The following is a 24,476-nucleotide window of genomic DNA, read 5'->3' as shown; positions in this document are numbered from 1 at the left end:
CGCTAGACACAGTCCGCAGCCATCACGCCAGGTTCACCACAGCGACCGCGTCGTTGGGAAGTCGGCCCAACAGCGTGCGGTGCATTCCTTGATGAGTACTCTGTTTTTGAGGGGGCGGAGCATATGAAAAATGGCAGCGCCCCTGATTTTGTCGTATTAACGGATTCACCGGCCGATCGCCGAACGCAATTTCGCCGTCGGCAATGGGAGAATGCCGCCATGATGTTTCAGATTTTGGAGACAGTTGCATGTTGCAAGGTTGTAGCTAAAACATTGCCCTAGTTTATACTCAGACTCATTTCCAGGTTCCGTACCGCAATCACTTCACCAATTAGGGACAGGTTTCTCTCCCACTCCTGCACTGTGCTCAGAAAGGGTCCCACAAATCTGCTCCCAGCCATGCTCTGCAGATTCATGGCATTGTCATCAAGTATCTGAAGTATGTCGTCCACTGATCCCAGAATGTAACCTCGATCCTGAGTTCCTTTGTAGTACTTCTGCACCGTAAATTTCATAGTTTCCCAGGTATCCACAACCTCCTTGACACCCTGTGTACAGAAAGAACAGCCATACCCAGCAGTTATAAAATCAGCTCTTAATCACATCCTAATCCTCAGCAAACCACTGGCAATGTGGCTGCACCACATAGCTGACAAATATAAATCGGCACCAATAACTCAGCAACTTCTGGACAATGCAGTTTTTAAAAACTTTTTAAGTTGTTGTTGGGTTGTTGGGTTACGGGTATAGGGTGGATACGTGGGTTTGAGTAGGGTGATCATGGCTCGGCACAACATTGAGGGCCGAAGGGCCTGTTCTGTGCTGTACTGTTCTATATACAAAATGTGTAAACAATCTAGGGTGTGTTGTGTTAATCACCCTGGGATAACACGGACTGCAACTGGATGCAGTTGTGCTTGAAAGTAGACTCCAAACTGTGATGTTATTTGATGTTAGTTCAATACACTTTATTGAACTTGTTAAGCAGTGCACACAGTTCGCTGTGGGTTTGACACTCTACTAATCTAAGCGTGCTTACTATAACTAACTAGACCAGACTAGCTCTGAGCCACGTGTAGAAGGTGCTAACTGATATATACACCCTGACTGTCACTACAGTTGTCACCAGTGGAAAGAGGCAGAGTGTTGATGCCTCATGTGTTTTGTAGTAGGAAGCCCCCCTCTAGTGTTCTGCCTGGTGATTGGTTGTGTTCTGTCCTGTGTGTTGATTGGCTGTACTGGGTGTCTGTCACTGCCTGTCTGTATCTCATTATGTGCATGAGTGCATATTATGACAGGGTGGAAATATGTCAAGTTAATAATTTTAAGTATTAATTCCATATCCCTATGCTCCCTGTTAGCAGCTGTGCTGAGAGCAAGACAGGAAAGAGCAATTACATTTCAATTTAGCAAACCTCTTTAGATACCCTCATCCCGGACCCTCTCCCCGCACCCTCTCCCCTCTCCCTGACCCCTCTCCCTGACCCCTCTCCCGACCCCCATTCCCCTCTCCCCACTCGCCCTCTCCCTGACCCCTCTCCTGACTCCTCCCCCCATCCACGATCTCCTCATGCCAACCCCCCAGCCCGAGCTCCCTCCCCAGTCACTCTCCCCATTTCCAAGACCCACTCTAGCCCTGATCCAAATTCCCTTTGAATATCAGAGGGTATGATTTAAGCTGCTAGTTTGGAAAGTACAGCTCACCTTCTCAATGCCAAGTTCTTTGATGGCAGCGGTAACAATATCCCCAATGACTTCAATATATTTATGAAGCTGCATAGCAAACATGTTGGCTAATGTAAATGTTTCAGCTCGCATCTCAAACTCTGTATCTGTTCTTTGCATTAATGTTCTCCAGTGCCTTAAAAACAAATGAAATTTGTGAGAGACGGCACAATTGTTTAGTACAGTGGGATAGGCAAGCGACAGCGCAATATCAGAACTAATGTGGAGTACCTGAGTTAATGTGGAGTACAGAAGTTAATGTGGAGTGCTGGAGTTAGTGAGGAGTGTTTGAGTTAATGGGGAATACTGGAGTTAATGAGGTGTACTAGAGTTAATGCGGAGTTCTGGAGTAAATGAGGAGTACTGGAGTTAATGTGGAGTACTGGAGTTAATGTGGAGTACTGGAGTTAATGTGGAGTACTGGAGTTAATGTGGAGTACTGGAGTTAAGGAGGTGTACTGGAGTTAATGGGGAGTACTGGAGTTAACATGGAGTACAGGAGTTAATGCGGAGTACTGGAGTTAATCTGGAGTACTGGAGTTAACATGGAGTACTGGAGTTAATGAGGAGTACTAGAGTTAATGGGGAGTACTGGGGTTAATGGGGAGTACTAGAGTTAATGTGGAGTACTGGAAATAATGGGGAGAACTGGAGTTAATGTGGAGTACTGGGGTTAATGTGGAGTACTGGAGTTAACGTGGAGTACTGGAGTTAAGGAGGTGTACTGGAGTTAATGGGGAGTACTGGAGTTAACATGGAGTACAGGAGTTAATGCGGAGTACTGGAGTTAATCTGGAGTACTGGAGTTAACATGGAGTACTGGAGTTAATGAGGAGTACTAGAGTTAATGGGGAGTACTGGGGTTAATGGGGAGTACTAGAGTTAATGTGGAGTACTGGAAATAATGGGGAGAACTGGAGTTAATGTGGAGTACTGGGGTTAATGTGGAGTACTGGAGTTAATCTGGAGTACCGGAGTTAACATGGAGTACTGGAGTTAATGAGGAGTACTGGAGTTAATGGGGAGTACTGGAGTTAATGTGGATTACTGGAGTTAATGCAGCGTTCTGGAGTTAATGTGGAGTACTGGAGTTAATGGGGAGTACTGGGGTTAATGGGGAGTACTAGGGTTAATGTGGATTACTGGAGTTAATGGGGAGTACTGGAGTTAATGTGGAGTACTGGAGTTAACATGGAGTACTGGAGTTAACGTGGAGTACTGGAGTTAATGCGGAGTACTAGAGTTAATGTGGAGTACTGGAGTTAATGTGGAGTACTGGAGTTAACATGGAGTACTGGAGTTAATGAGGAGTACTAGAGTTAGCCGGAGTACTGGAGTTAATGCGGGGTACTAGAGTTAATACGGAGTACTGGAGTTAATGAGGAGTACTGGAGTTAATGTGGAGTACTGGAGTTAACGTGGAGTACTGGAGTTAATGTGGAGTACTGGAGTTAACGTGGAGTACTGGAGTTAACGTGGAGTACTGGAGTTAATGGGAGTACTGGAGTTAATGCGGAGTACTGGAGTTAGTGTGGAGTACTGGAGTTAACGTGGAGTACTGGAGTTAATGTGGAGTACTGGATTTAATGAGGAGCACTAGAGTTAACCGGACTACTGGAGTTAATGCGGAGTACTGGAGTTAATGAGGAATATTGGAATTAATGTGGAATACTGGAGTTAATCTGGAGTGCTGGGGTCAATCTGGAGTACTGGAGTTAATGTGGAGTACTGGAGTTAACGTGGAGTACTAGAGTTAATGCGGAGTACTGGAGTTAATGTGGAGTACTGGAGTTAATGCGGCGTTCTGGAGTTAAGGTGGTGTACTGGAGTTAATGGGGAGTACTGGAGTAAATGGGGAGTACTGGAGTTAATGAGGAGTACTAGAGTTAATGTGGAGTACTGGAGTTAATGTGGAGTACTGGAGTTAATGTGGAGTACTGGAGTTAATGTGGTGTACTGGAGTTAATGGGGAGTACTGGAGTTAATGGGGAGAACTGGAGTAAATGGGGAGTACTGGAGATAATGCAGAGTACTGGAGTTAATGCGGCGTTCTGGAGTTAAGGTGGAGTCCTGGAGTTAATGCGGAGTACTGGGGTAAATGGGGAGTACTGGAGTAAATGGGGAGTACTAGAGTTAATGTGGAGTGCTGGAGTTAATCTGGATTACTGGAGTTAATGTGGAGTAATGGAGTTAATGTGGAGTACTGAAGTTAATGGGGAGTACTGGTGTAAATGGGGAGTACTGGAGTAAATGGGGAGTACTGGAGTTAACGAGGAGTACTAGAGTTAATGTGGAGTGCTGGAGTTAATGTGGAGTACTGGAGTTAATGTGGAGTACTGGAATTAATGTGGAGTACTGGAGTTAATGCGGAGTTAACGTGGAGTACTCGAGTTAATGCGGCGTTCTGGAGTTAAGGTGGAGTACTGGAGTTAATGTGAAGTACTGGAGTTAATGTGGAGTACTGGAGTTAATGTGGAGTACTGGAGTTAACATGGAGTACTGGAGTTAACGTGGAGTACTGGAGTTAATGCGGAGTACTAGAGTTAATGTGGAGTACTGGAGTTAATGTGGAGTACTGGAGTTAACATGGAGTACTGGAGTTAACATGGAGTACTGGTGTTAATGTGGAGTACTGGAGTTAATGTGGAGTACTGGAGTTAACGTGGAGTACTGAAGTTAACGTGGAGTACTGGAGTTAATGCGGCATTCTGGAGTTAATGTGGAGTACTGGAGTTAATGTGGAGTACTGGAGTTAACATGGAGTACTGGAGTTAACGTGGAGTGCTGGAGTTAATGCGGAGTACTGGAGTTAATGTGGAGTACTGGAGTTAATGTGGAGCACTGGAGTAAATGTGGAGTACTGGAGTTAACATGGAGTACTGGAGTTAACGTGGAGTACTGGAGTTAATGCGGAGTCTTGGAGTTAATGTGGAGTACTGGAGTTAATGCGGCATTCTGGAGTTAAGGTGGAGTACAGGAGTTAATAAGGAGAACGAGAGTTAATGTGTAGTGCTGGAGTTAATGCGGCGTTCTGGAGTTATTGTGGAGTACTGGAGTTAACGTGGAGTACTGGAGTTAATGCGGAGTTAATGTGGAGTACTAGTGTTAACGCGACGTTCTGGAGTTAATGTGGAGTGCTGGAGTTAATCTGGAGTACTGGAGTTAATGTGGAGTATTGGAGTTAACATGGAGTACTGGAGTTAATGCAGAGTTAATGTGGAGTACTAGTGTTAAGCGACGTTCTGGAGTTAATGTGGAGTACTGGAGTTAATGTGGAGTACTGGAGTTAATGTATGGTACTGTTGTTAATGCGGAGTACAGGAGTTAATGAGGAGTACTGTTGTTAATGCGGAGTACAGGGGTTAATGAGGAGTACTGGAGTTAATGCGGAGTACAGGAGTTAATGAGGAGTACTGGAGTTAAGCGGAGTACTGGAGTTAATGCGGAGTACTGGAGTTAATGAGGTGTATTGGAGTTAACCGGAGTACTGGAGTTAATGCAGAGTCCTGGAGTTAATGACGAGTACTAGCGTAAATGCGGAGTACTGGAGTTAATGAGGAGTACTAGAGTTAGCCGGAGTACTGGAGTTAATGCGGGGTACTAGAGTTAATACGGAGTACTGGAGTTAATGAGGAGTACTGGAGTTAATGCGGAGTACTGGAGTTAATGTGGAGTACTGGAGTTAACGTGGAGTACTGGAGTTAATGTGGAGTACTGGATTTAATGAGGAGTACTAGAGTTAACCGGACTACTGGAGTTAATGCGGAGTACTGGAGTTAATGAGGAATATTAGAATTAATGTGGAATACTGGAGTTAATCTGGAGTGCTGGGGTCAATCTGGAGTACTGGAGTTAATGTGGAGTACTGGAGTTAACGTGGAGTACTAGAGTTAATGCGGAGTACTGGAGTTAATGTGGAGTACTGGAGTTAATGCGGCGTTCTGGAGTTAAGGTGGTGTACTGGAGTTAATGGGGAGTACTGGAGTAAATGGGGAGTACTGGAGTTAATGAGGAGTACTAGAGTTAATGTGGAGTACTGGAGTTAATGTGGAGTACTGGAGTTAATGTGGTGTACTGGAGTTAATGGGGAGTACTGGAGTTAATGGGGAGTACTGGTGTAAATGGGGAGTGCTGGAGTAAATGTGGTGTACTGGAGTTAATGCGGTGTACTGGAGTTAACGAGGAGTACTAGAGTTAATGTGGAGTGCTGGAGTTAATGTGGAGTACTGGAGTTAATGTGGAGTACTGGAATTAATGTGGAGTACTGGAGTTAATGCGGAGTTAACGTGGAGTACTCGAGTTAATGCGGCGTTCTGGAGTTAAGGTGGAGTACTGGAGTTAATGTGAAGTACTGGAGTTAATGTGGAGTACTGGAGTTAATGTGGAGTCCTGGAGATAATGAGGAGTACTAGAGTTAATGCGGAGTACTGGAATTAACATGAAGTACTGGAGTTAATGTGGAGTACTGGAGTTACTGTGGATTACTGGAGTTAATGCGGCATTCTGGAGTTAATGTGGAGTACTCGAGTTAATGTGGAGTACTGGAGTTAATGTGCAGTACTGGAGTTAATGTGGAGTCTTGGAGTTAATGTGGAGTTAATGTGGAGTACTGGAGTTAATATGGAGAACTGGAGTTAATGTGGAGTACTGGAGTTAATTTGGAGTACTGGAGTTAATGTGGAGTACTGGAGTTAATGTGGAATCTTGGAGTTAATGTGGAGTTAATGTGGAGTAATGGAGTCAATGTGGAGTACTGGAGTTAATGTTCAGTACTGGAGTTAACGTGGATTACTGGAGTTAATGTGCAGTACTGGAGTTAAAGTGGTGTATTGGAGTTAATGAGGAGTACTAGAGTTAATGAGGAGTACGAGAGTTAATGCGGACTACTGGAGTTAATGAGGAGTACTATAGTTAATCTGGAGTGCTGGAGTTAATCTGGAGTACTGGAGTTAATGTGGAGTACTGGCGTTAACGTGGAGTACTGGAGTTAATGCGGAGTACTGGAGTTAACGTGGAGTATGGGAGTTAATGTGGAGTACTGGAGTTAATGCGGAGTACTGGAGTTAATGCGGCGTTCTGGAGTTAAGGTGGAGCACTGGAGTTAATGGGGAGTACTGGAGTTAATGTGCAGTTAATGTGGAGTACTGGAGTTAATGAGGAGCACTGGAGTTAATATGGAATACTGGAGTTAATGTGCAGTACTGGAGTTAATGTGGAGTACTGGAGTTAATGAGGAGTACTAGAGTTAATGTGGAGTACTAGAGTTAATGCAGAGTACTGGAGTTAATGAGGAGTACTAGAGTTAATCTGGAGTACTGGAGTTAATCTGGAGTGCTGGAGTTAATCTGGAGTACTGGAGTTAATGTGGAATACTGGAGTTAACGTGGAGTACTGGAGTTAATGGGGAGTACTGGAGTTAACATGGAGTACAGGAGTTAATGCGGTGTACTGGAGTTAATGCGGAGTACTGGAGTTAATGCGGAGTACTGGAGTTAATGGGGAGTACTGGAGTTAACATGGAGTACAGGAGTTAATGCGGTGTACTGGAGTTAATGCGGAGTACTGGAGTTAATGTGGAGTCTTGGAGTTAATGTGGAGTTAATGTGGAGTACTGGAGTTAATATGGAGAACTGGAGTTAATGTGGAGTACTGGAGCTAATTTGGAGTACTGGAGTTAATGTGGAGTACTGGAGTTAATTTGGAGTACTGGAGTTAATGTGGAGTACTGGAGTTATTGTGGAATCTTGGAGTTAATGTGGAGTTAATGTGGAGTAATGGAGTCAATGTGGAGTACTGGAGTTAATGTTCAGTACTGGAGTTAACGTGGATTACGGGAGTTAATGTGCAGTACTGGAGTTAAAGTGGTGTATTGGAGTTAATGAGGAGTACTAGAGTTAATGAGGAGTACGAGAGTTAATGCGGACTACTGGAGTTAATGAGGAGTACTATAGTTAATCTGGAGTGCTGGAGTTAATCTGGAGTACTGGAGTTAATGTGGAGTACTGGCGTTAACGTGGAGTACTGGAGTTAATGCGGAGTACTGGAGTTAACGTGGAGTACGGGAGTTAATGTGGAGTACTGGAGTTAATGCGGAGTACTGGAGTTAATGCGGCGTTCTGGAGTTAAGGTGGAGCACTGGAGTTAATGTGGAGTACTGGAGTTAATGTGCAGTACTGGAGTTAATGTGGAGTCTTGGAGTTAATGTGGAGTTAATGTGGAGTACTGGAGTTAATATGGAGAACTGGAGTTAATGTGGAGTACTGGAGTTAATTTGGAGTACTGGAGTTAATGTGGAGTACTGGAGTTAATGTGGAATCTTGGAGTTAATGTGGAGTTAATGTGGAGTAATGGAGTCAATGTGGAGTACTGGAGTTAATGTTCAGTACTGGAGTTAACGTGGATTACTGGAGTTAATGTGCAGTACTGGAGTTAAAGTGGTGTATTGGAGTTAATGAGGAGTACTAGAGTTAATGAGGAGTACGAGAGTTAATGCGGACTACTGGAGTTAATGCGGAGTACTGGAGTTAATGGGGAGTACTGGAGTTAACATGGAGTACAGGAGTTAATGCGGTGTACTGGAGTTAATGCGGAGTACTGGAGTTAATGCGGAGTACTGGAGTTAATGAGGAGTACTGGAGTTAATCTGGAGTACTGGAGTTAATGTGGAGTACTGGCGTTAACGTGGAGTACTGGAGTTAATGCGGAGTACTGGAGTTAACGTGGAGTACGGGAGTTAATGTGGAGTACTGGAGTTAATGCGGAGTACTGGAGTTAACGTGGAGTACTGGAGTTAATGCGGCGTTCTGGAGTTAAGGTGGAGCACTGGAGTTAATGTGGAGTACTGGAGTTAATGTGCAGTACTGGAGTTAATGTGGAGTCTTGGAGTTAATGTGGAGTTAATGTGGAGTACTGGAGTTAATATGGAGAACTGGAGTTAATGTGGAGTACTGGAGTTAATGAGGAGTACTAGAGTTAATGTGGAGTACTAGAGTTAATGCAGAGTACTGGAGTTAATGAGGAGTACTAGAGTTAATCTGGAGTACTGGAGTTAATCTGGAGTGCTGGAGTTAATCTGGAGTACTGGAGTTAATGTGGAATACTGGAGTTAACGTGGAGTACTGGAGTTAATGGGGAGTACTGGAGTTAACATGGAGTACTGGAGTTAATGCGGTGTACTGGAGTTAATGCGGAGTACTGGAGTTAATGCGGAGTACTGGAGTTAATGGGGAGTACTGGAGTTAACATGGAGTACAGGAGTTAATGCGGTGTACTGGAGTTAATGCGGAGTACTGGAGTTAACGTGGAGTACTAGAGTTAATGCGGAGTACTGGAGTTAATGTGGAGTACTGGAGTTAATGCGGCGTTCTGGAGTTAAGGTGGTGTACTGGAGTTAATGGGGAGTACTGGAGTAAATGGGGAGTACTGGAGTTAATGAGGAGTACTAGAGTTAATGTGGAGTACTGGAGTTAATGTGGAGTACTGGAGTTAATGTGGTGTACTGGAGTTAATGGGGAGTACTGGAGTTAATGGGGAGTACTGGTGTAAATGGGGAGTGCTGGAGTAAATGTGGTGTACTGGAGTTAATGCGGTGTACTGGAGTTAACGAGGAGTACTAGAGTTAATGTGGAGTGCTGGAGTTAATGTGGAGTACTGGAGTTAATGTGGAGTACTGGAATTAATGTGGAGTACTGGAGTTAATGCGGAGTTAACGTGGAGTACTCGAGTTAATGCGGCGTTCTGGAGTTAAGGTGGAGTACTGGAGTTAATGTGAAGTACTGGAGTTAATGTGGAGTACTGGAGTTAATGTGGAGTCCTGGAGATAATGAGGAGTACTAGAGTTAATGCGGAGTACTGGAATTAACATGAAGTACTGGAGTTAATGTGGAGTACTGGAGTTACTGTGGATTACTGGAGTTAATGCGGCATTCTGGAGTTAATGTGGAGTACTCGAGTTAATGTGGAGTACTGGAGTTAATGTGCAGTACTGGAGTTAATGTGGAGTCTTGGAGTTAATGTGGAGTTAATGTGGAGTACTGGAGTTAATATGGAGAACTGGAGTTAATGTGGAGTACTGGAGTTAATTTGGAGTACTGGAGTTAATGTGGAGTACTGGAGTTAATGTGGAATCTTGGAGTTAATGTGGAGTTAATGTGGAGTAATGGAGTCAATGTGGAGTACTGGAGTTAATGTTCAGTACTGGAGTTAACGTGGATTACTGGAGTTAATGTGCAGTACTGGAGTTAAAGTGGTGTATTGGAGTTAATGAGGAGTACTAGAGTTAATGAGGAGTACGAGAGTTAATGCGGACTACTGGAGTTAATGAGGAGTACTATAGTTAATCTGGAGTGCTGGAGTTAATCTGGAGTACTGGAGTTAATGTGGAGTACTGGCGTTAACGTGGAGTACTGGAGTTAATGCGGAGTACTGGAGTTAACGTGGAGTATGGGAGTTAATGTGGAGTACTGGAGTTAATGCGGAGTACTGGAGTTAATGCGGCGTTCTGGAGTTAAGGTGGAGCACTGGAGTTAATGGGGAGTACTGGAGTTAATGTGCAGTTAATGTGGAGTACTGGAGTTAATGAGGAGCACTGGAGTTAATATGGAATACTGGAGTTAATGTGCAGTACTGGAGTTAATGTGGAGTACTGGAGTTAATGAGGAGTACTAGAGTTAATGTGGAGTACTAGAGTTAATGCAGAGTACTGGAGTTAATGAGGAGTACTAGAGTTAATCTGGAGTACTGGAGTTAATCTGGAGTGCTGGAGTTAATCTGGAGTACTGGAGTTAATGTGGAATACTGGAGTTAACGTGGAGTACTGGAGTTAATGGGGAGTACTGGAGTTAACATGGAGTACAGGAGTTAATGCGGTGTACTGGAGTTAATGCGGAGTACTGGAGTTAATGCGGAGTACTGGAGTTAATGGGGAGTACTGGAGTTAACATGGAGTACAGGAGTTAATGCGGTGTACTGGAGTTAATGCGGAGTACTGGAGTTAATGTGGAGTCTTGGAGTTAATGTGGAGTTAATGTGGAGTACTGGAGTTAATATGGAGAACTGGAGTTAATGTGGAGTACTGGAGCTAATTTGGAGTACTGGAGTTAATGTGGAGTACTGGAGTTAATTTGGAGTACTGGAGTTAATGTGGAGTACTGGAGTTATTGTGGAATCTTGGAGTTAATGTGGAGTTAATGTGGAGTAATGGAGTCAATGTGGAGTACTGGAGTTAATGTTCAGTACTGGAGTTAACGTGGATTACGGGAGTTAATGTGCAGTACTGGAGTTAAAGTGGTGTATTGGAGTTAATGAGGAGTACTAGAGTTAATGAGGAGTACGAGAGTTAATGCGGACTACTGGAGTTAATGAGGAGTACTATAGTTAATCTGGAGTGCTGGAGTTAATCTGGAGTACTGGAGTTAATGTGGAGTACTGGCGTTAACGTGGAGTACTGGAGTTAATGCGGAGTACTGGAGTTAACGTGGAGTACGGGAGTTAATGTGGAGTACTGGAGTTAATGCGGAGTACTGGAGTTAATGCGGCGTTCTGGAGTTAAGGTGGAGCACTGGAGTTAATGTGGAGTACTGGAGTTAATGTGCAGTACTGGAGTTAATGTGGAGTCTTGGAGTTAATGTGGAGTTAATGTGGAGTACTGGAGTTAATATGGAGAACTGGAGTTAATGTGGAGTACTGGAGTTAATTTGGAGTACTGGAGTTAATGTGGAGTACTGGAGTTAATGTGGAATCTTGGAGTTAATGTGGAGTTAATGTGGAGTAATGGAGTCAATGTGGAGTACTGGAGTTAATGTTCAGTACTGGAGTTAACGTGGATTACTGGAGTTAATGTGCAGTACTGGAGTTAAAGTGGTGTATTGGAGTTAATGAGGAGTACTAGAGTTAATGAGGAGTACGAGAGTTAATGCGGACTACTGGAGTTAATGCGGAGTACTGGAGTTAATGGGGAGTACTGGAGTTAACATGGAGTACAGGAGTTAATGCGGTGTACTGGAGTTAATGCGGAGTACTGGAGTTAATGCGGAGTACTGGAGTTAATGAGGAGTACTGGAGTTAATCTGGAGTACTGGAGTTAATGTGGAGTACTGGCGTTAACGTGGAGTACTGGAGTTAATGCGGAGTACTGGAGTTAACGTGGAGTACGGGAGTTAATGTGGAGTACTGGAGTTAATGCGGAGTACTGGAGTTAACGTGGAGTACTGGAGTTAATGCGGCGTTCTGGAGTTAAGGTGGAGCACTGGAGTTAATGTGGAGTACTGGAGTTAATGTGCAGTACTGGAGTTAATGTGGAGTCTTGGAGTTAATGTGGAGTTAATGTGGAGTACTGGAGTTAATATGGAGAACTGGAGTTAATGTGGAGTACTGGAGTTAATGAGGAGTACTAGAGTTAATGTGGAGTACTAGAGTTAATGCAGAGTACTGGAGTTAATGAGGAGTACTAGAGTTAATCTGGAGTACTGGAGTTAATCTGGAGTGCTGGAGTTAATCTGGAGTACTGGAGTTAATGTGGAATACTGGAGTTAACGTGGAGTACTGGAGTTAATGGGGAGTACTGGAGTTAACATGGAGTACTGGAGTTAATGCGGTGTACTGGAGTTAATGCGGAGTACTGGAGTTAATGCGGAGTACTGGAGTTAATGGGGAGTACTGGAGTTAACATGGAGTACAGGAGTTAATGCGGTGTACTGGAGTTAATGCGGAGTACTGGAGTTAATGCGGAGTACTGGAGTTAATGAGGAGTACTGGAGTTAATGTGGGGTACCGGAGGTAATGTGGAGTACTGGAGTTAATGTGGCGTACTGGAGTAATGCGGAGTACAGGAGTTAAAGAGGAGTCCTGGAGTTAATCCGAGTACTGGAGTTATTGCGGAGTACTGGAGTTAATGAGGTGTATTGGAGTTAACCGAAGTACTGGAGTTAATGCAGAGTACTGGAGTTAATGAGGAGCACTGGCGTTAATGCGGAGACTGGAGTTAATGAGGAGTACTACAGTTAGCCGGAGTACTGGAGTTAATGAGGAGTACTACAGTTAGCCGGAGTACTGGAGTTAATGCGGAGTACTAGAGTTAATGCGTAGTACTGGAGTTAATGCGGAGTACTGGAGTTAATGTGGAGTTCTGGAGTTAACGTGGAGTACTGGAGTTATTGTGGATTACTGGAGTTAAGGCGGAGTACTGGAATTAATGTGAAGTACTGGAGTTAATGTGAAGTACTGGAGTTAAGGAGGAGTACTAGAGTTAATGCGGAGTACTGGAATTAACATGGAGTACTGGAGTTAATGTGGAATACTGGAGTTAATGTGGAGTCTTGGAGTTAATGTGGAGTTAATGTGGAGTACTAGAGTTAATGTGGAGTACTGGAGTTAATGTGGAGTACTGGAGTTAATGTGGAGTACTGGAGTTAATGTGGAGTACTGGAATTAACGTGGAGTACTGGAGTTAAGGAGGTGTACTGGAGTTAATGGGGAGTACTGGAGTTAACATGGAGTACAGGAGTTAATGCAGAGTACTGGAGTTAATCTGGAGTACTGTGGTTAACATGGAGTACTGGAGTTAATGAGGAGTACTAGAGTCAATGGGGAGTACTGGGGTTAATGGGGAGTACTAGAGTTAATGTGGAGTACTGGAAATAATGGGGAGAACTGGAGTTAATGTGGAGTACTGGGGTTAATGTGGAGTACTGGAGTTAATCTGGAGTACTGGAGTTAACATGGAGTACTGGAGTTAATGAGGAGTACTGGAGTTAATGGCGAGTACTGGAGTTAATGTGGATTACTGGAGTTAATGCAGCGTTCTGGAGTTAATGGGGAGTACTGGGGTTAATGGGGAGTACTAGGGTTAATGTGGATTACTGGAGTTAATGGGGAGTACTGGAGTTAATGTGGAGCACTGGAGTTAACATGGAGTACTGGAGTTAACGTGGAGTACTGGAGTTAATGCGGAGTACTAGAGTTAATGTGGAGTACAGGAGTTAAAATGGAGTACTGGAGTTAATGTGCAGTACTGGAGTTAATGTGGAGTACTGGAGTTAATGAGGAGTACTAGAGTTAATGTGGAGTACTAGAGTTAATGCAGAGTACTGGAGTTAATGAGGAGTACTAGAGTTAATCTGGAGTACTGGAGTTAATCTGGAGTGCTGGAGTTAATCTGGAGTACTGAAGTTAATGTGGAATACTGGAGTTAATGTGGAGTACTGGAGTTAATGGGGAGTACTGGAGTTAACATGGAGTACAGGAGTTAATGCGGTGTACTGGAGTTAATGCGGAGTACTGGAGTTAATGCGGAGTACTGGAGTTATTGAGGAGTACTGGAGTTAATGTGGGGTACCGGAGGTAATGTGGAGTACTGGAGTTAAAGAGGAGTCCTCGAGTTAATCGGAGTACTGGAGTTATTGCGGAGTACTGGAGTTAATGAGGTGTATTGGAGTTAACCGAAGTACTGGAGTTAATGCAGAGTACTGGAGTTAATGAGGAGTACTGGCGTTAATGCGGAGACTGGAGTTAATGAGGAGTACTACAGTTAGCCGGAGTACTGGAGTTAATGAGGAGTACTACAGTTAGCCGGAGTACTGGAGTTAATGCGGAGTACTAGAGTTAATGCGTAATACTGGAGTTAATGCGGAGTACTGGAGTTAATGTGGAGTTCTGGAGTTAACGTGGAGTACTGGAGTTACTGTGGATTACTGGAGTTAAGGCGGAGTACTGGAATTAATGTGAAGTACTGGAGTTAATGTGAAGTACTGGAGTTAAGGAGGAGTACTAGAGTTAATGCGGAGTACTGGAATTAACATGGAGTACTGGAGTTAATGTGGAATACTGGAGTTAATGTGGAGTCTTGGAGTTAATGTGGAGTTAATGTGGAGTACTAGAGTTAATGTGGAGTACTGGAGTTAATGTGGAGTACTGGAGTTAATGTGGAATCTTGGAGTTAATGTGGAGTTAATGTGGAGTACTGAAGTTAATGTGGATTACTGGAGTTAATGTGGAGTACTGGAGTTAATGAAGAGTACTAGAGTTAATGAGGAGTACTAGAGTTAATAAGAACATAAGAACTAGGAGCAGGAGTAGGCCATCTGGCCCCTCGAGCCTGCTCCGCCATTCAATTAGATCATGGCTGATCTTTTGTGGACTCAGCTCCACTTTCCGGCCCAAACACCATAACCCTTAATCCCTTTATTCTTCAAAAAACTATCTATCTTTACCTTAAAAACATGTAATGAAGGAGCCTCAACTGCTTCACTGGGCAAGGAATTCCATAGATTCACAACCCTTTGGGTGAAGACGTTCCTCCTAAACTCAGTCCTAAATCTACTTCCCCTTATTTTGAGGCTATGCCCCCTAGTTCTGCTATCACCCGCCAGTGGAAACAACCTGCCCGCATCTATCCTATCTATTCCGTTCATAATTTTAAATGTTTCTATAAGATCCCCCCTCATCCTTCTAAATTCCAACGAGTACAGTCCCAGTCTACTCAACCTCTCCTCATAATCCAACCCCTTCAGCTCTGGGATTAACCTGGTGAATCTCCTCTGCACACCCTCCAGCGCCAGTACGTCCTTTCTCAAGTAAGGAGACCAAAACTGAACACAATACTCCAGGTGTGGCCGCACTAACACCTTATACAATTGCAACATAACCTCCCTAGTCTTAAACTCCATCCCTCTAGCAATGAAGGACAAAATTCCATTTGCCTTCTTAATCACCTGTTGCACTTGTAAACCAACCTTCTGTGACTCATGCACTAGCACACCCAAGTCTCTCTGAACAGCGGCATGCTTTAATATTTTATTGTTTAAATAATAATCCCGTTTGCTGTTATTCCTACCAAAATGGATAACCTCACATTTGTCAACATTGTATTCCATCTGCCAGACCCTAGCCCATTCACTTAACCTATCCTAATCCCTCTGCAGACTTCCGGTATCCTCTCCACCTTTTGCTTTACCACTCATCTTAGTGTCGTCTGCAAACTTGGACACATTGCCCTTGGTCCCCAACTCCAAATCATCAATGTAAATTGTGAACAATTGTGGGCCCAACACGGATCCCTGAGGGACACCACTAGCTACTGATTGCCAACCAGAGAAACATCCATTTATCCCAACTCTTTGCTTTCTATTAATTAACCAATCCTCTATCCATGCTACTACTTTACCCTTAATGCCATGCATCTTTATCTTATGCAGCAACCTTTTGTGTGGCACCTTGTCAAAGGCTTTCTGGAAATCCAGATATACCACATCCATCGGCTCCCCGTTATCTACTGCACTGGTAATGTCCTCAAAAAATTCCGCTAAATTAGTTCGGCATGACCTGCCCTTTACGAACCCATGCTGCGTCAGCCCAATGGGACAATTTCTATCCAGATGCCTCGCAATTTCTTCTTTGATGATAGCATCTTCCCTACTACCGAAGTTATAATTATAGTTATAATTTGCTGCTTTCTGCCTACCTCCTTTTTTAAACAGTGGCGTCACGTTTGCTAATTCCCAATCCACCGGGACCACCCCAGAGTCTAGTGAATTTCGGTAAATTATCACTAGTGCATCTGCAATTTCCCTAGCCATCTCTTTATGCACTCTGGGATGCATTCCATCAGGGCCAGGAGACTTGTCTACCTTTAGCCCCATTAGCTTGCCCATCACTCCCTCCTTAGTGATAACAATCCTCTCAAGGTCTGGGGCAGCAGGGTAGCATGGTGGTTAGCATAAATGCTTCACAGCTCCAGGGTCCCAGGTTCGATTCCCGGCTGGGTCACTGTCTGTGTGGAGTCTGCACGTCCTCCCCCTGTGTGCGTGGGTTTCCTCCGGGTGCTCCGGTTTCCTCCCACAGTCCAAAGATATGCGGGTTAGGTGGATTGGCCATGCTAAATTGCCCGTAGTGTCCTAATAAATGTAAGGTTAAGGGGGGGGGGTTGTTGGGTTAGGGGTATAGGGTGGATATGTGGGTTTGAGTAGGGTGATCATGGCTCGGCACAACATTGAGGGCTGAAGGGCCTGTTCTGTGCTGTACTGTTCTATGTTCTATGTTCTATGTTCTATGTCCTCACCTGTCATAGCCTCATTTCTATCAGTCGCTGGCATGTTATTTGTGTCTTCCACTGTGAAGACCGACCCAAAAAACCTGTTCAGTTCCTCAGCCATTTCCTCATTTCCCATTATTAAAACTCCCTTCTCATCCTCTAAAGGACCAATATTTACCTTAGCCACTCTTTTTTGTCTTATATATTTGTAAAAACGTTTACTGTCTGTTTTTATATTCTGAGCAAGTTTACTCTCATACTCTATCTTACTCTTCTTTATAGCTTTTTTAGTAGCTTTCTGTTGCCCCCTAAAGATTTCCCAGTCCTCTAATCTCCCAGCAATCTTTGCCACTTTATATGCTTTTTCCTTCAATTTGATACTCTCCCTTATTTCCTTAGATATCCACGGTCGATTTTCCCTCTTTCTTCCGTCCTTCCTTTTTGTTGGTATAAATCTTTGCTGAGCCCTGTGAAAAATCGCTTGGAAGGTTCTCCACTGTTCCTCAACTGTTCCACCATAAAGTCTTAGCTCCCAGTCTACCTTAGCTAGTTCTTCTCTCATCCCCTTGTAATCTCCTTTGTTTAAACACAAAACACTAGTATTTGATTTTACTTTCTCACCCTCCATCTGTATTTTAAATTCCACCATATTGTGATCGCTCCTTCCGAGAGGATCCCTAACTATGAGATCATGAATCAATCCTGTCTCATTACACAGGACAAGATCTAGGACCGCTTGTTCCCTCATAGGTTCCATTACATACTGTTCTAGGAAACTATCGCGGATACATTCTATAAACTCCTCCTCACGGTTGCCTTGATCGACCTGGTTAAACCAATCGACATGTAGATTAAAATCCCCCATGATAACTGCTGTACCATTTCTACATGCATCAGTTATTTCTTTGTTTATTGCCTGCCCCACCATCTCGTTACTATTTGGTGGCCGAAGACTACTCCTATCAGTGACTTTTTCGCCTTACTATTCCTGATTTCCACCCAAATGGATTCAACCATATCCTCCATAGCACCGATGTCATCCCTTACTATTGCCCGGATGTCATCCTTAAATAACAGAGCAACACCACCTCCCTTACCATCCACTCTGTCCTTCCGAATAGTTTGATACCCTCGGATATTTAACTCCCAGTTGTGACCATCCCTTAACCATGTTTCAGTAATGGCCACTAAATCATAGTCATTTACGATGATTTGTGCCACCAACTCATTTACTTTATTCCGAATACTACGAGCATTCAGGTAAAGTACACTTATGTTGGTTTTTTTACCTCTGTTTTGAATCTTAACATCTCCAGTTTTATTCCTTTTGTTATTACTGAGCCTATTCAATGTGCTCCCCTCAGTCACTGTACCTTGTACTGTTGCCCTTATGGATTTCTGACTGTCTTCTCTGCCTTGCACTTTTCCCCTTACTTCCTTTTGTTTCTGTCCCTGTTTTACTACCTTCCAACTTCCAGCAATGGTTCCCATCCCCCTGCCACATTAGTTTAAACCCTCCCCAACAGCTCTAGAAAACACCCCCCCTAGGACATCGGTTCCAGTCCTGCCCAAGTGCAGACCGTCCGGTTTGTACTGGTCCCACCTCCCCCAGAACCGGTCCCAATGCCCCAGGAATTTGAATCCCTCCCTCTTGCACCATCTCTCGAGCCACGCATTCATCCTATCTATCCTGACATTCCTACTCTGACTAGCTCGTGGCACTGGTAGCAATCCTGAGATTACTACCTTTGAGGTCCTACTTTTTAGTTTAACTCCTAACTCCCTGAATTCCGCTTGTAGGACCTCATCCCGTTTTTTACCTATATCGTTGGTGCCTATGTGCACCACGACAGCTGGCTGTTCACCCTCCCCCCCCCAGAATGTCCTGCAGCCGCTCCGAGACATCCTTGACCCTTGCACCAGGGAGGCAACATACCATCCTGGAGTCTCGATTGCGTCCACAGAACCGCCTGTCTATTCCCCTTACGATCGAGCCCCCTATCACTAGAGCCCTGCCATTTTTATGCGGAGTACTGGAGTTAATAAGGAGTACTAGAGTTAATGTGGAGTGCTGGAGTTAATGTGGAGTGCTGGAGTTAATGTGGAGTACTGGAGTTAATGCGGAGTTAATGTGGAGTACTAGTGTTAATGCGACGTTCTGGATTTAATGTGGAGCACTGGAGTTAATGTGGAGTACTGGAGATAATGTGGAGTACTGGAGTTAATGAGGAGTACTGGAGTTAATGGGGAGTACTGGAGTTAATGTGGAGTACTGGATATAATGTGGAGTACTGGAGATAATGCGGAGTACTGGAGTTAATAAGGAGCACTAGAGTTAATGTGGAGTGCTGGAGTTAATGTGGAGTACTAGAGTTAATGTGGAGTACTGGAGTTAATGAAGAGTACTAGAGTTAGCCGGAGTACTGGAGTTAAGGAGGAGTACTAGAGTTAATCTGGAGTGCTGGAGTTAATGAGGAGTACTTGAGTTAATAAGAACATAAGAACTAGGAGCAGGAGTAGGCCATCTGGCCCCTCGAGCCTGCTCCGCCATTCAATGAGATCATGGCTGATCTTTTGTGGACTCAGCTCCACTTTCCGGCCCGAACACCATAACCCTTAATCCCTTTATTTTTCAAAAAACTATCTATCTTTACCTTAAAAACATTTAATGAAGGAGCCTCAACTGCTTCACTGGGCAAGGAATTCCATAGATTCACAACCCTTTGGGTGAAGAAGTTCCTCCTAAACTCAGTCCTAAATCTACTTCCCCTTATTTTGAGGCTATGTCCCCTAGTTCTGCTGTCACTGCCAGTGGAAACAACCTGCCCGCATCTATCCTATCTATTCCGTTCATAATTTTAAATGTTTCTATAAGATCCCCCCTCATCCTTCTAAATTCCAACGAGTACAGTCCCAGTCTACTCAACTCTCCTCATAATCCAACCCCTTCAGCTCTGGGATTAACCTAGTGAATCTCCTCTGCACACCCTCCAGCGCCAGTACGTCCTTTCTCAAGTAAGGAGACCAAAACTGAACACAATACTCCAGGTGTGGCCGCATTAACACCTTATACAATTGCAACATAACCTCCCTAGTCTTAAACTCCATCCCTCTAGCAATGAAGGACAAAATTCCATTTGCCTTCTTAATCACCTGTTGCACCTGTAAACCAACCTTCTGTGGCTTATACACTAGCACACCCAAGTCTCTCATAACAGCGGCATGCTTTAATATTTTATCGTTTAAATAATAATCCCGTTTGCTGTTATTCCTACCAAAATGGATAACCTCACATTTGTCAACATTGTATTCCATCTGCCAGACCCTAGCCCATTCACTTAACCTATCCAAATCCCTCTGCAGACTTCCAGTATCCTCTGCACTTTTCGCTTTACCACTCATCTTAGTGTCATCTGCAAACTTGGACACATTGCCCTTGGTCCCCAACTCCAAATCATCAATGTAAATTGTGAACAATTATGGGCCCAACACGGATCCCTGAGGGACACCACTAGCTACTGATTGCCAACCAGAGAAACACCCATTTATCCCAACTCTTTGCTTTCTATTAATTAACCAATCCTCTATCACTATAGCCCTGCCATTTTTATTCCTGCCCTGCTGTGCAGCAGAGCCAGCCACGGTGCCATGAACCTTGCTGCTGCTGCCTTCCCCTGGTGAGCCATCTCCCTCAACAGTATCCAAAGCGGTATATCTGTTTTGCAGGGAGAAGACAGCATGGGACACCTGCACTGCCTTCCTACTCTTGCTCTTTCTTTTGGTCAACCATTTTCAATCTCCCTCAGTAACCTTCACCTGCGGTGTGACCAACTCGCTAAACGAGGAGTACTAGAGTTAATCTGGAGTACTGCAGTTAATCTGGAGTGCTGGGGTCAATCTGGAGTACTGGAGTTAATGTGGAGTACTGAAGTTAACGTGAAGTACTAGAGTTAATGCGGAGTACTGGAGTTAATGTGGAGTACTGGAGTTAATGCGGCGTTCTGGAGTTAAGGTGGAGTACTGGAGTTAATGGGGAGTACTGGAGTAAATGGGGAGTACTGGAGTTAATGAGGAGTACTAGAGTTAATGTGGAGTGCTGGAGTTAATGTGGAGTACTGGAGTTAATGTGGAGTACTGGAGTTAATGTGGAGTACTGGAGTTAATGTGGAGTACTGGAGTTAATGGGGAGTACTGGAGTAAATGCAGAGTACTTGAATAAACATGGAGTACTGGAGTTAATGTGCAGTACTGGAGTTCATGTGGAGTCTTGGAGTTAATGTGGAGTTAATGTGGAGTACCGGAGTTAATGTGGAGTACTGGAGTTAATGTGGAGTACAGGAGTTAATTTGGAGTACTGGAGTTAATGTGGAGTACTGGAGTTAATGTAGAATCTTGGAGTTAATGTGGAGTTAATGTGGAGCACTGGAGTTAATGTGGAGTACTGGAGTTAATGTGCAGTACTGGAGTTAATGTGCAGTACTGGAGTTAACGTGGATTACTGGAGTTAATGTGGAGTACTGGAGTTAAATTGGAGTACTGGAGTTAATGTGCAGTACTGGAGTTAACGTGGATTACTGGAGTTAATGTGGAGTACTGGCGTTAAATTGGAGTACTGGAGTTAATGTGCAGTACTGGAGTTAACGTGGAGTACTGGAGTTAATGTGGTGTACTGGAGTTAATGAGGAGTACTAGAGTTAATGAGGAGTACTAGAGTTAATGCGGAGTACTGGAGTTAGTGTGGATTACTGGAGTTAATGTGGAGTACTGGAGTTAATGCGGAGAACTGGAGTTAATGTGGAGTACTGGAGTTAATGTGGAGTACTGGAGTTAATGGGGAGTACTGGAGTTAAAGTGGAGTTAATGTGGAGTACTAGAGTTAAGACCATAAGACCATAAGACATAGGAGTGGAAGTAAGGCCATTCGGCCCATCGAGTCCACTCCACCATTCAATCATGGTTGATTTCAACTCCATTTACCCGCTCTCTCCCCATAGCCCTTAATTCCTCGAGAAATCAAGAATTTATCAATTTCTATAAGACCATAAGACATAGGAGTACTGGAGTTAACGCGGAGTACTGGAGTTAATGGGGAGTACTGGAGTTAACATGGAGTACTGGAGTTAATCCGGAGTACTGGAGTTAATGTGCAGTACTGGAGTTAACATGGAGTACTGGAGTTAACATGGAGTACTGGATTTAATGTGGAGTACTGGAGTTAACATGGAGTACTGGATTTAATGTGGAGTACTGGAGTTAATGCGGAGTACTGAAGTTAACACGGAGTACTGGAGTTAATGCGGAGTACTGGAGTTAATGTGGAGTACTGAAGTTAACACGGAGTACTGGAGTTAATGTGGAATACTGGAGTTTAAATGGAATACTGGAGTTAATGAGGAGTACTGAAGTTAACATGGAATACTGGGGTTAATGTGGAGTACTAGAGTTAACACGGAGTACTGGAGTTAATGTGGAATACTCGAGTTAACATGGAATACTGGGGTTAATGTGGAGTACTGGAGTTAACATGGAGTACTGGAGTTAATGAGGAGTACTGGAGTTAACACGGAGTACTGGAGTTAATGTGGAATACTCGAGTTAACATGGAATACTGGGGTTAATGTGGAGTATTGGAGTTAACATGGAGTACTGGAGTTAATGGGGAGTACTGGAGTTAATGGGGAGTACTGGAGTTAACATGGAGTACTGGAGTTAATCCGGAGTACTGGAGTTAATGTGCAGTACTGGAGTTAACATGGAGTACTGGAGTTAACATGGAGTACTGGATTTAATGTGGAGTACTGGAGTTAACATGGAGTACTGGATTTAATGTGGAGTACTGGAGTTAATGCGGAGTACTGAAGTTAACACGGAGTACTGGAGTTAATGCGGAGTACTGGAGTTAATGTGGAGTACTGAAGTTAACACGGAGTACTGGAGTTAATGTGGAATACTGGAGTTTAAATGGAATACTGGAGTTAATGAGGAGTACTGAAGTTAACATGGAATACTGGGGTTAATGTGGAGTACTAGAGTTAACACGGAGTACTGGAGTTAATGTGGAATACTCGAGTTAACATGGAATACTGGGGTTAATGTGGAGTACTGGAGTTAACATGGAGTACTGGAGTTAATGAGGAGTACTGGAGTTAACACGGAGTACTGGAGTTAATGTGGAATACTCGAGTTAACATGGAATACTGGGGTTAATGTGGAGTATTGGAGTTAACATGGAGTACTGGAGTTAATGGGGAGTACTGGAGTTAATGCGGAGTACTGGAGTTAATGTGCAGTACTGGAGTTAACATCGAGTGCTCTGATTTATCTACGACTAGTTACATTTGGAGCAAAATAATCTGAACCAAAGGGACTAATGAAACTGACCTTTCTCTTAATGCATCGTTTTTCAAGTCCAATAACAACGGAATGGATTCCTTAAATTCTTTCATCTGAGATTCAAGATAGAAGCCAACTGAGAGGCTGCGAACATCTTTTGGCAGCTTTCTGAAAGCTTTGAGAAACCCATCGATTCCTTCTTGGAGCAGCTGTACATTTAGGTCTGCCCATAATGTCTCCGCCCATTCATCTTTAGCAATCTAGAAAAATGGTAACATGTTCATAAACAAATCAAAATACAACAGATGCTGGAAATCTGAAATGTAAACAGTAAATGCTGGAAATAGTTAGCATGTCAGGCATCTGTGGAGAGGGGATCGGTTAATCTTTCAGGCCAATAACATTTGATCATAAACATACTAATGAGAAGAAATGAAATGAGATGAAAATCGCTTATTGTCACGAGTAGGCTTCAATGAAGTTACTGTGAAAAGCCCCTAGTCGCCACATTCCGGCACCTGTTCGGAGAGGCTGGTACGGGAATTGAACCGTGCTGCTGGCCTGCCTTGGTCTGCTTTCAAAGCCAGCGATTTAGCCCAGTGTGCTAAACCAGCCCCTGAACCAGGTTGAAGGCATCAACCTGAAACGTTGACTCTACTAGAATGCTGCGTGTGGTGCCGTGGTTAGCACTGGGACTGCAGCGCCGAGGACCCGGGTTCGATCCCGGCTCTGGGTCACCGTCCGTGTGGAGTTTGCACATTCTCCCCGTGTCTGTGTGGGTTTCACCCCCACAACCCAAAGATGTGCAGGGTAGGTGGATTGGCCACGCTAAATTGCCCCTTAATTGGAGAAAAAATAATTGGGTACACTAAATTTTAAAAAACTACTACTCTCTGATATTACCTCAATCCCTCAAACTCTCTGGTATAGAACATAGAACAGTACAGCACAGAACAGGCCCTTCAGCCCTCAATGTTGTGCCGAACAATGATCACCCTACTCAAACCCACGTATCCACCCTATACCCGTAACCCAACAACCCCCCCTTAACCTTACTTTTTAGGACACTACGGGCAATTTAGCATGGCCAATCCACCTAACCCGCACATCTTTGGACTGTGGGAGGAAACCGGAGCACCCGGAGGAAACCCACGCACACACGGGGAGGACGTGCAGACTCCGCACAGACAGTGACCCAGCCGGGAATCGAACCTGGGACCCTGGAGCTGTGAAGCATTTATGCTAACCACCATGCTACCGTGTTGCCCTAGGTATGTCTGGGTTGAAATCATAAACCCGGAATGAATTTTCTATCAGAATTCTTCTCACCACGGGCAGCACAGTGGTGCAGTGGTTAGCACTGCTGCCTCACGGCGCAGAGGTCCCAGGT

At 44.1% G+C, this 24,476-nt stretch overlaps 1 protein-coding gene across 1 annotated transcript; it reads right to left on the bottom strand.

Annotated features, from left to right (window-relative positions):
• Positions 1-314: 314 nt before the first annotated feature.
• On the bottom strand, positions 315-23,346 carry LOC119960826 (dynein heavy chain 10, axonemal-like; the record flags this gene model as incomplete). Its single annotated transcript, XM_038788416.1, has 3 exons — positions 315-548; positions 1,705-1,861; positions 23,135-23,346. Coding segments are annotated over 3 exons (603 nt in total), but the record flags the coding sequence as incomplete, so codon positions are not given.
• Positions 23,347-24,476: the final 1,130 nt, after the last annotated feature.

The sequence above is a fragment of the Scyliorhinus canicula genome, unplaced genomic scaffold, assembly GCF_902713615.1.
Source record: "Scyliorhinus canicula unplaced genomic scaffold, sScyCan1.1, whole genome shotgun sequence".
In the NCBI taxonomy this organism is placed as follows: domain Eukaryota; kingdom Metazoa; phylum Chordata; class Chondrichthyes; order Carcharhiniformes; family Scyliorhinidae; genus Scyliorhinus; species Scyliorhinus canicula.
Note: the sequence above shows the minus strand (reverse complement) of the source record. Positions and strands in the feature narration are given on the sequence as shown.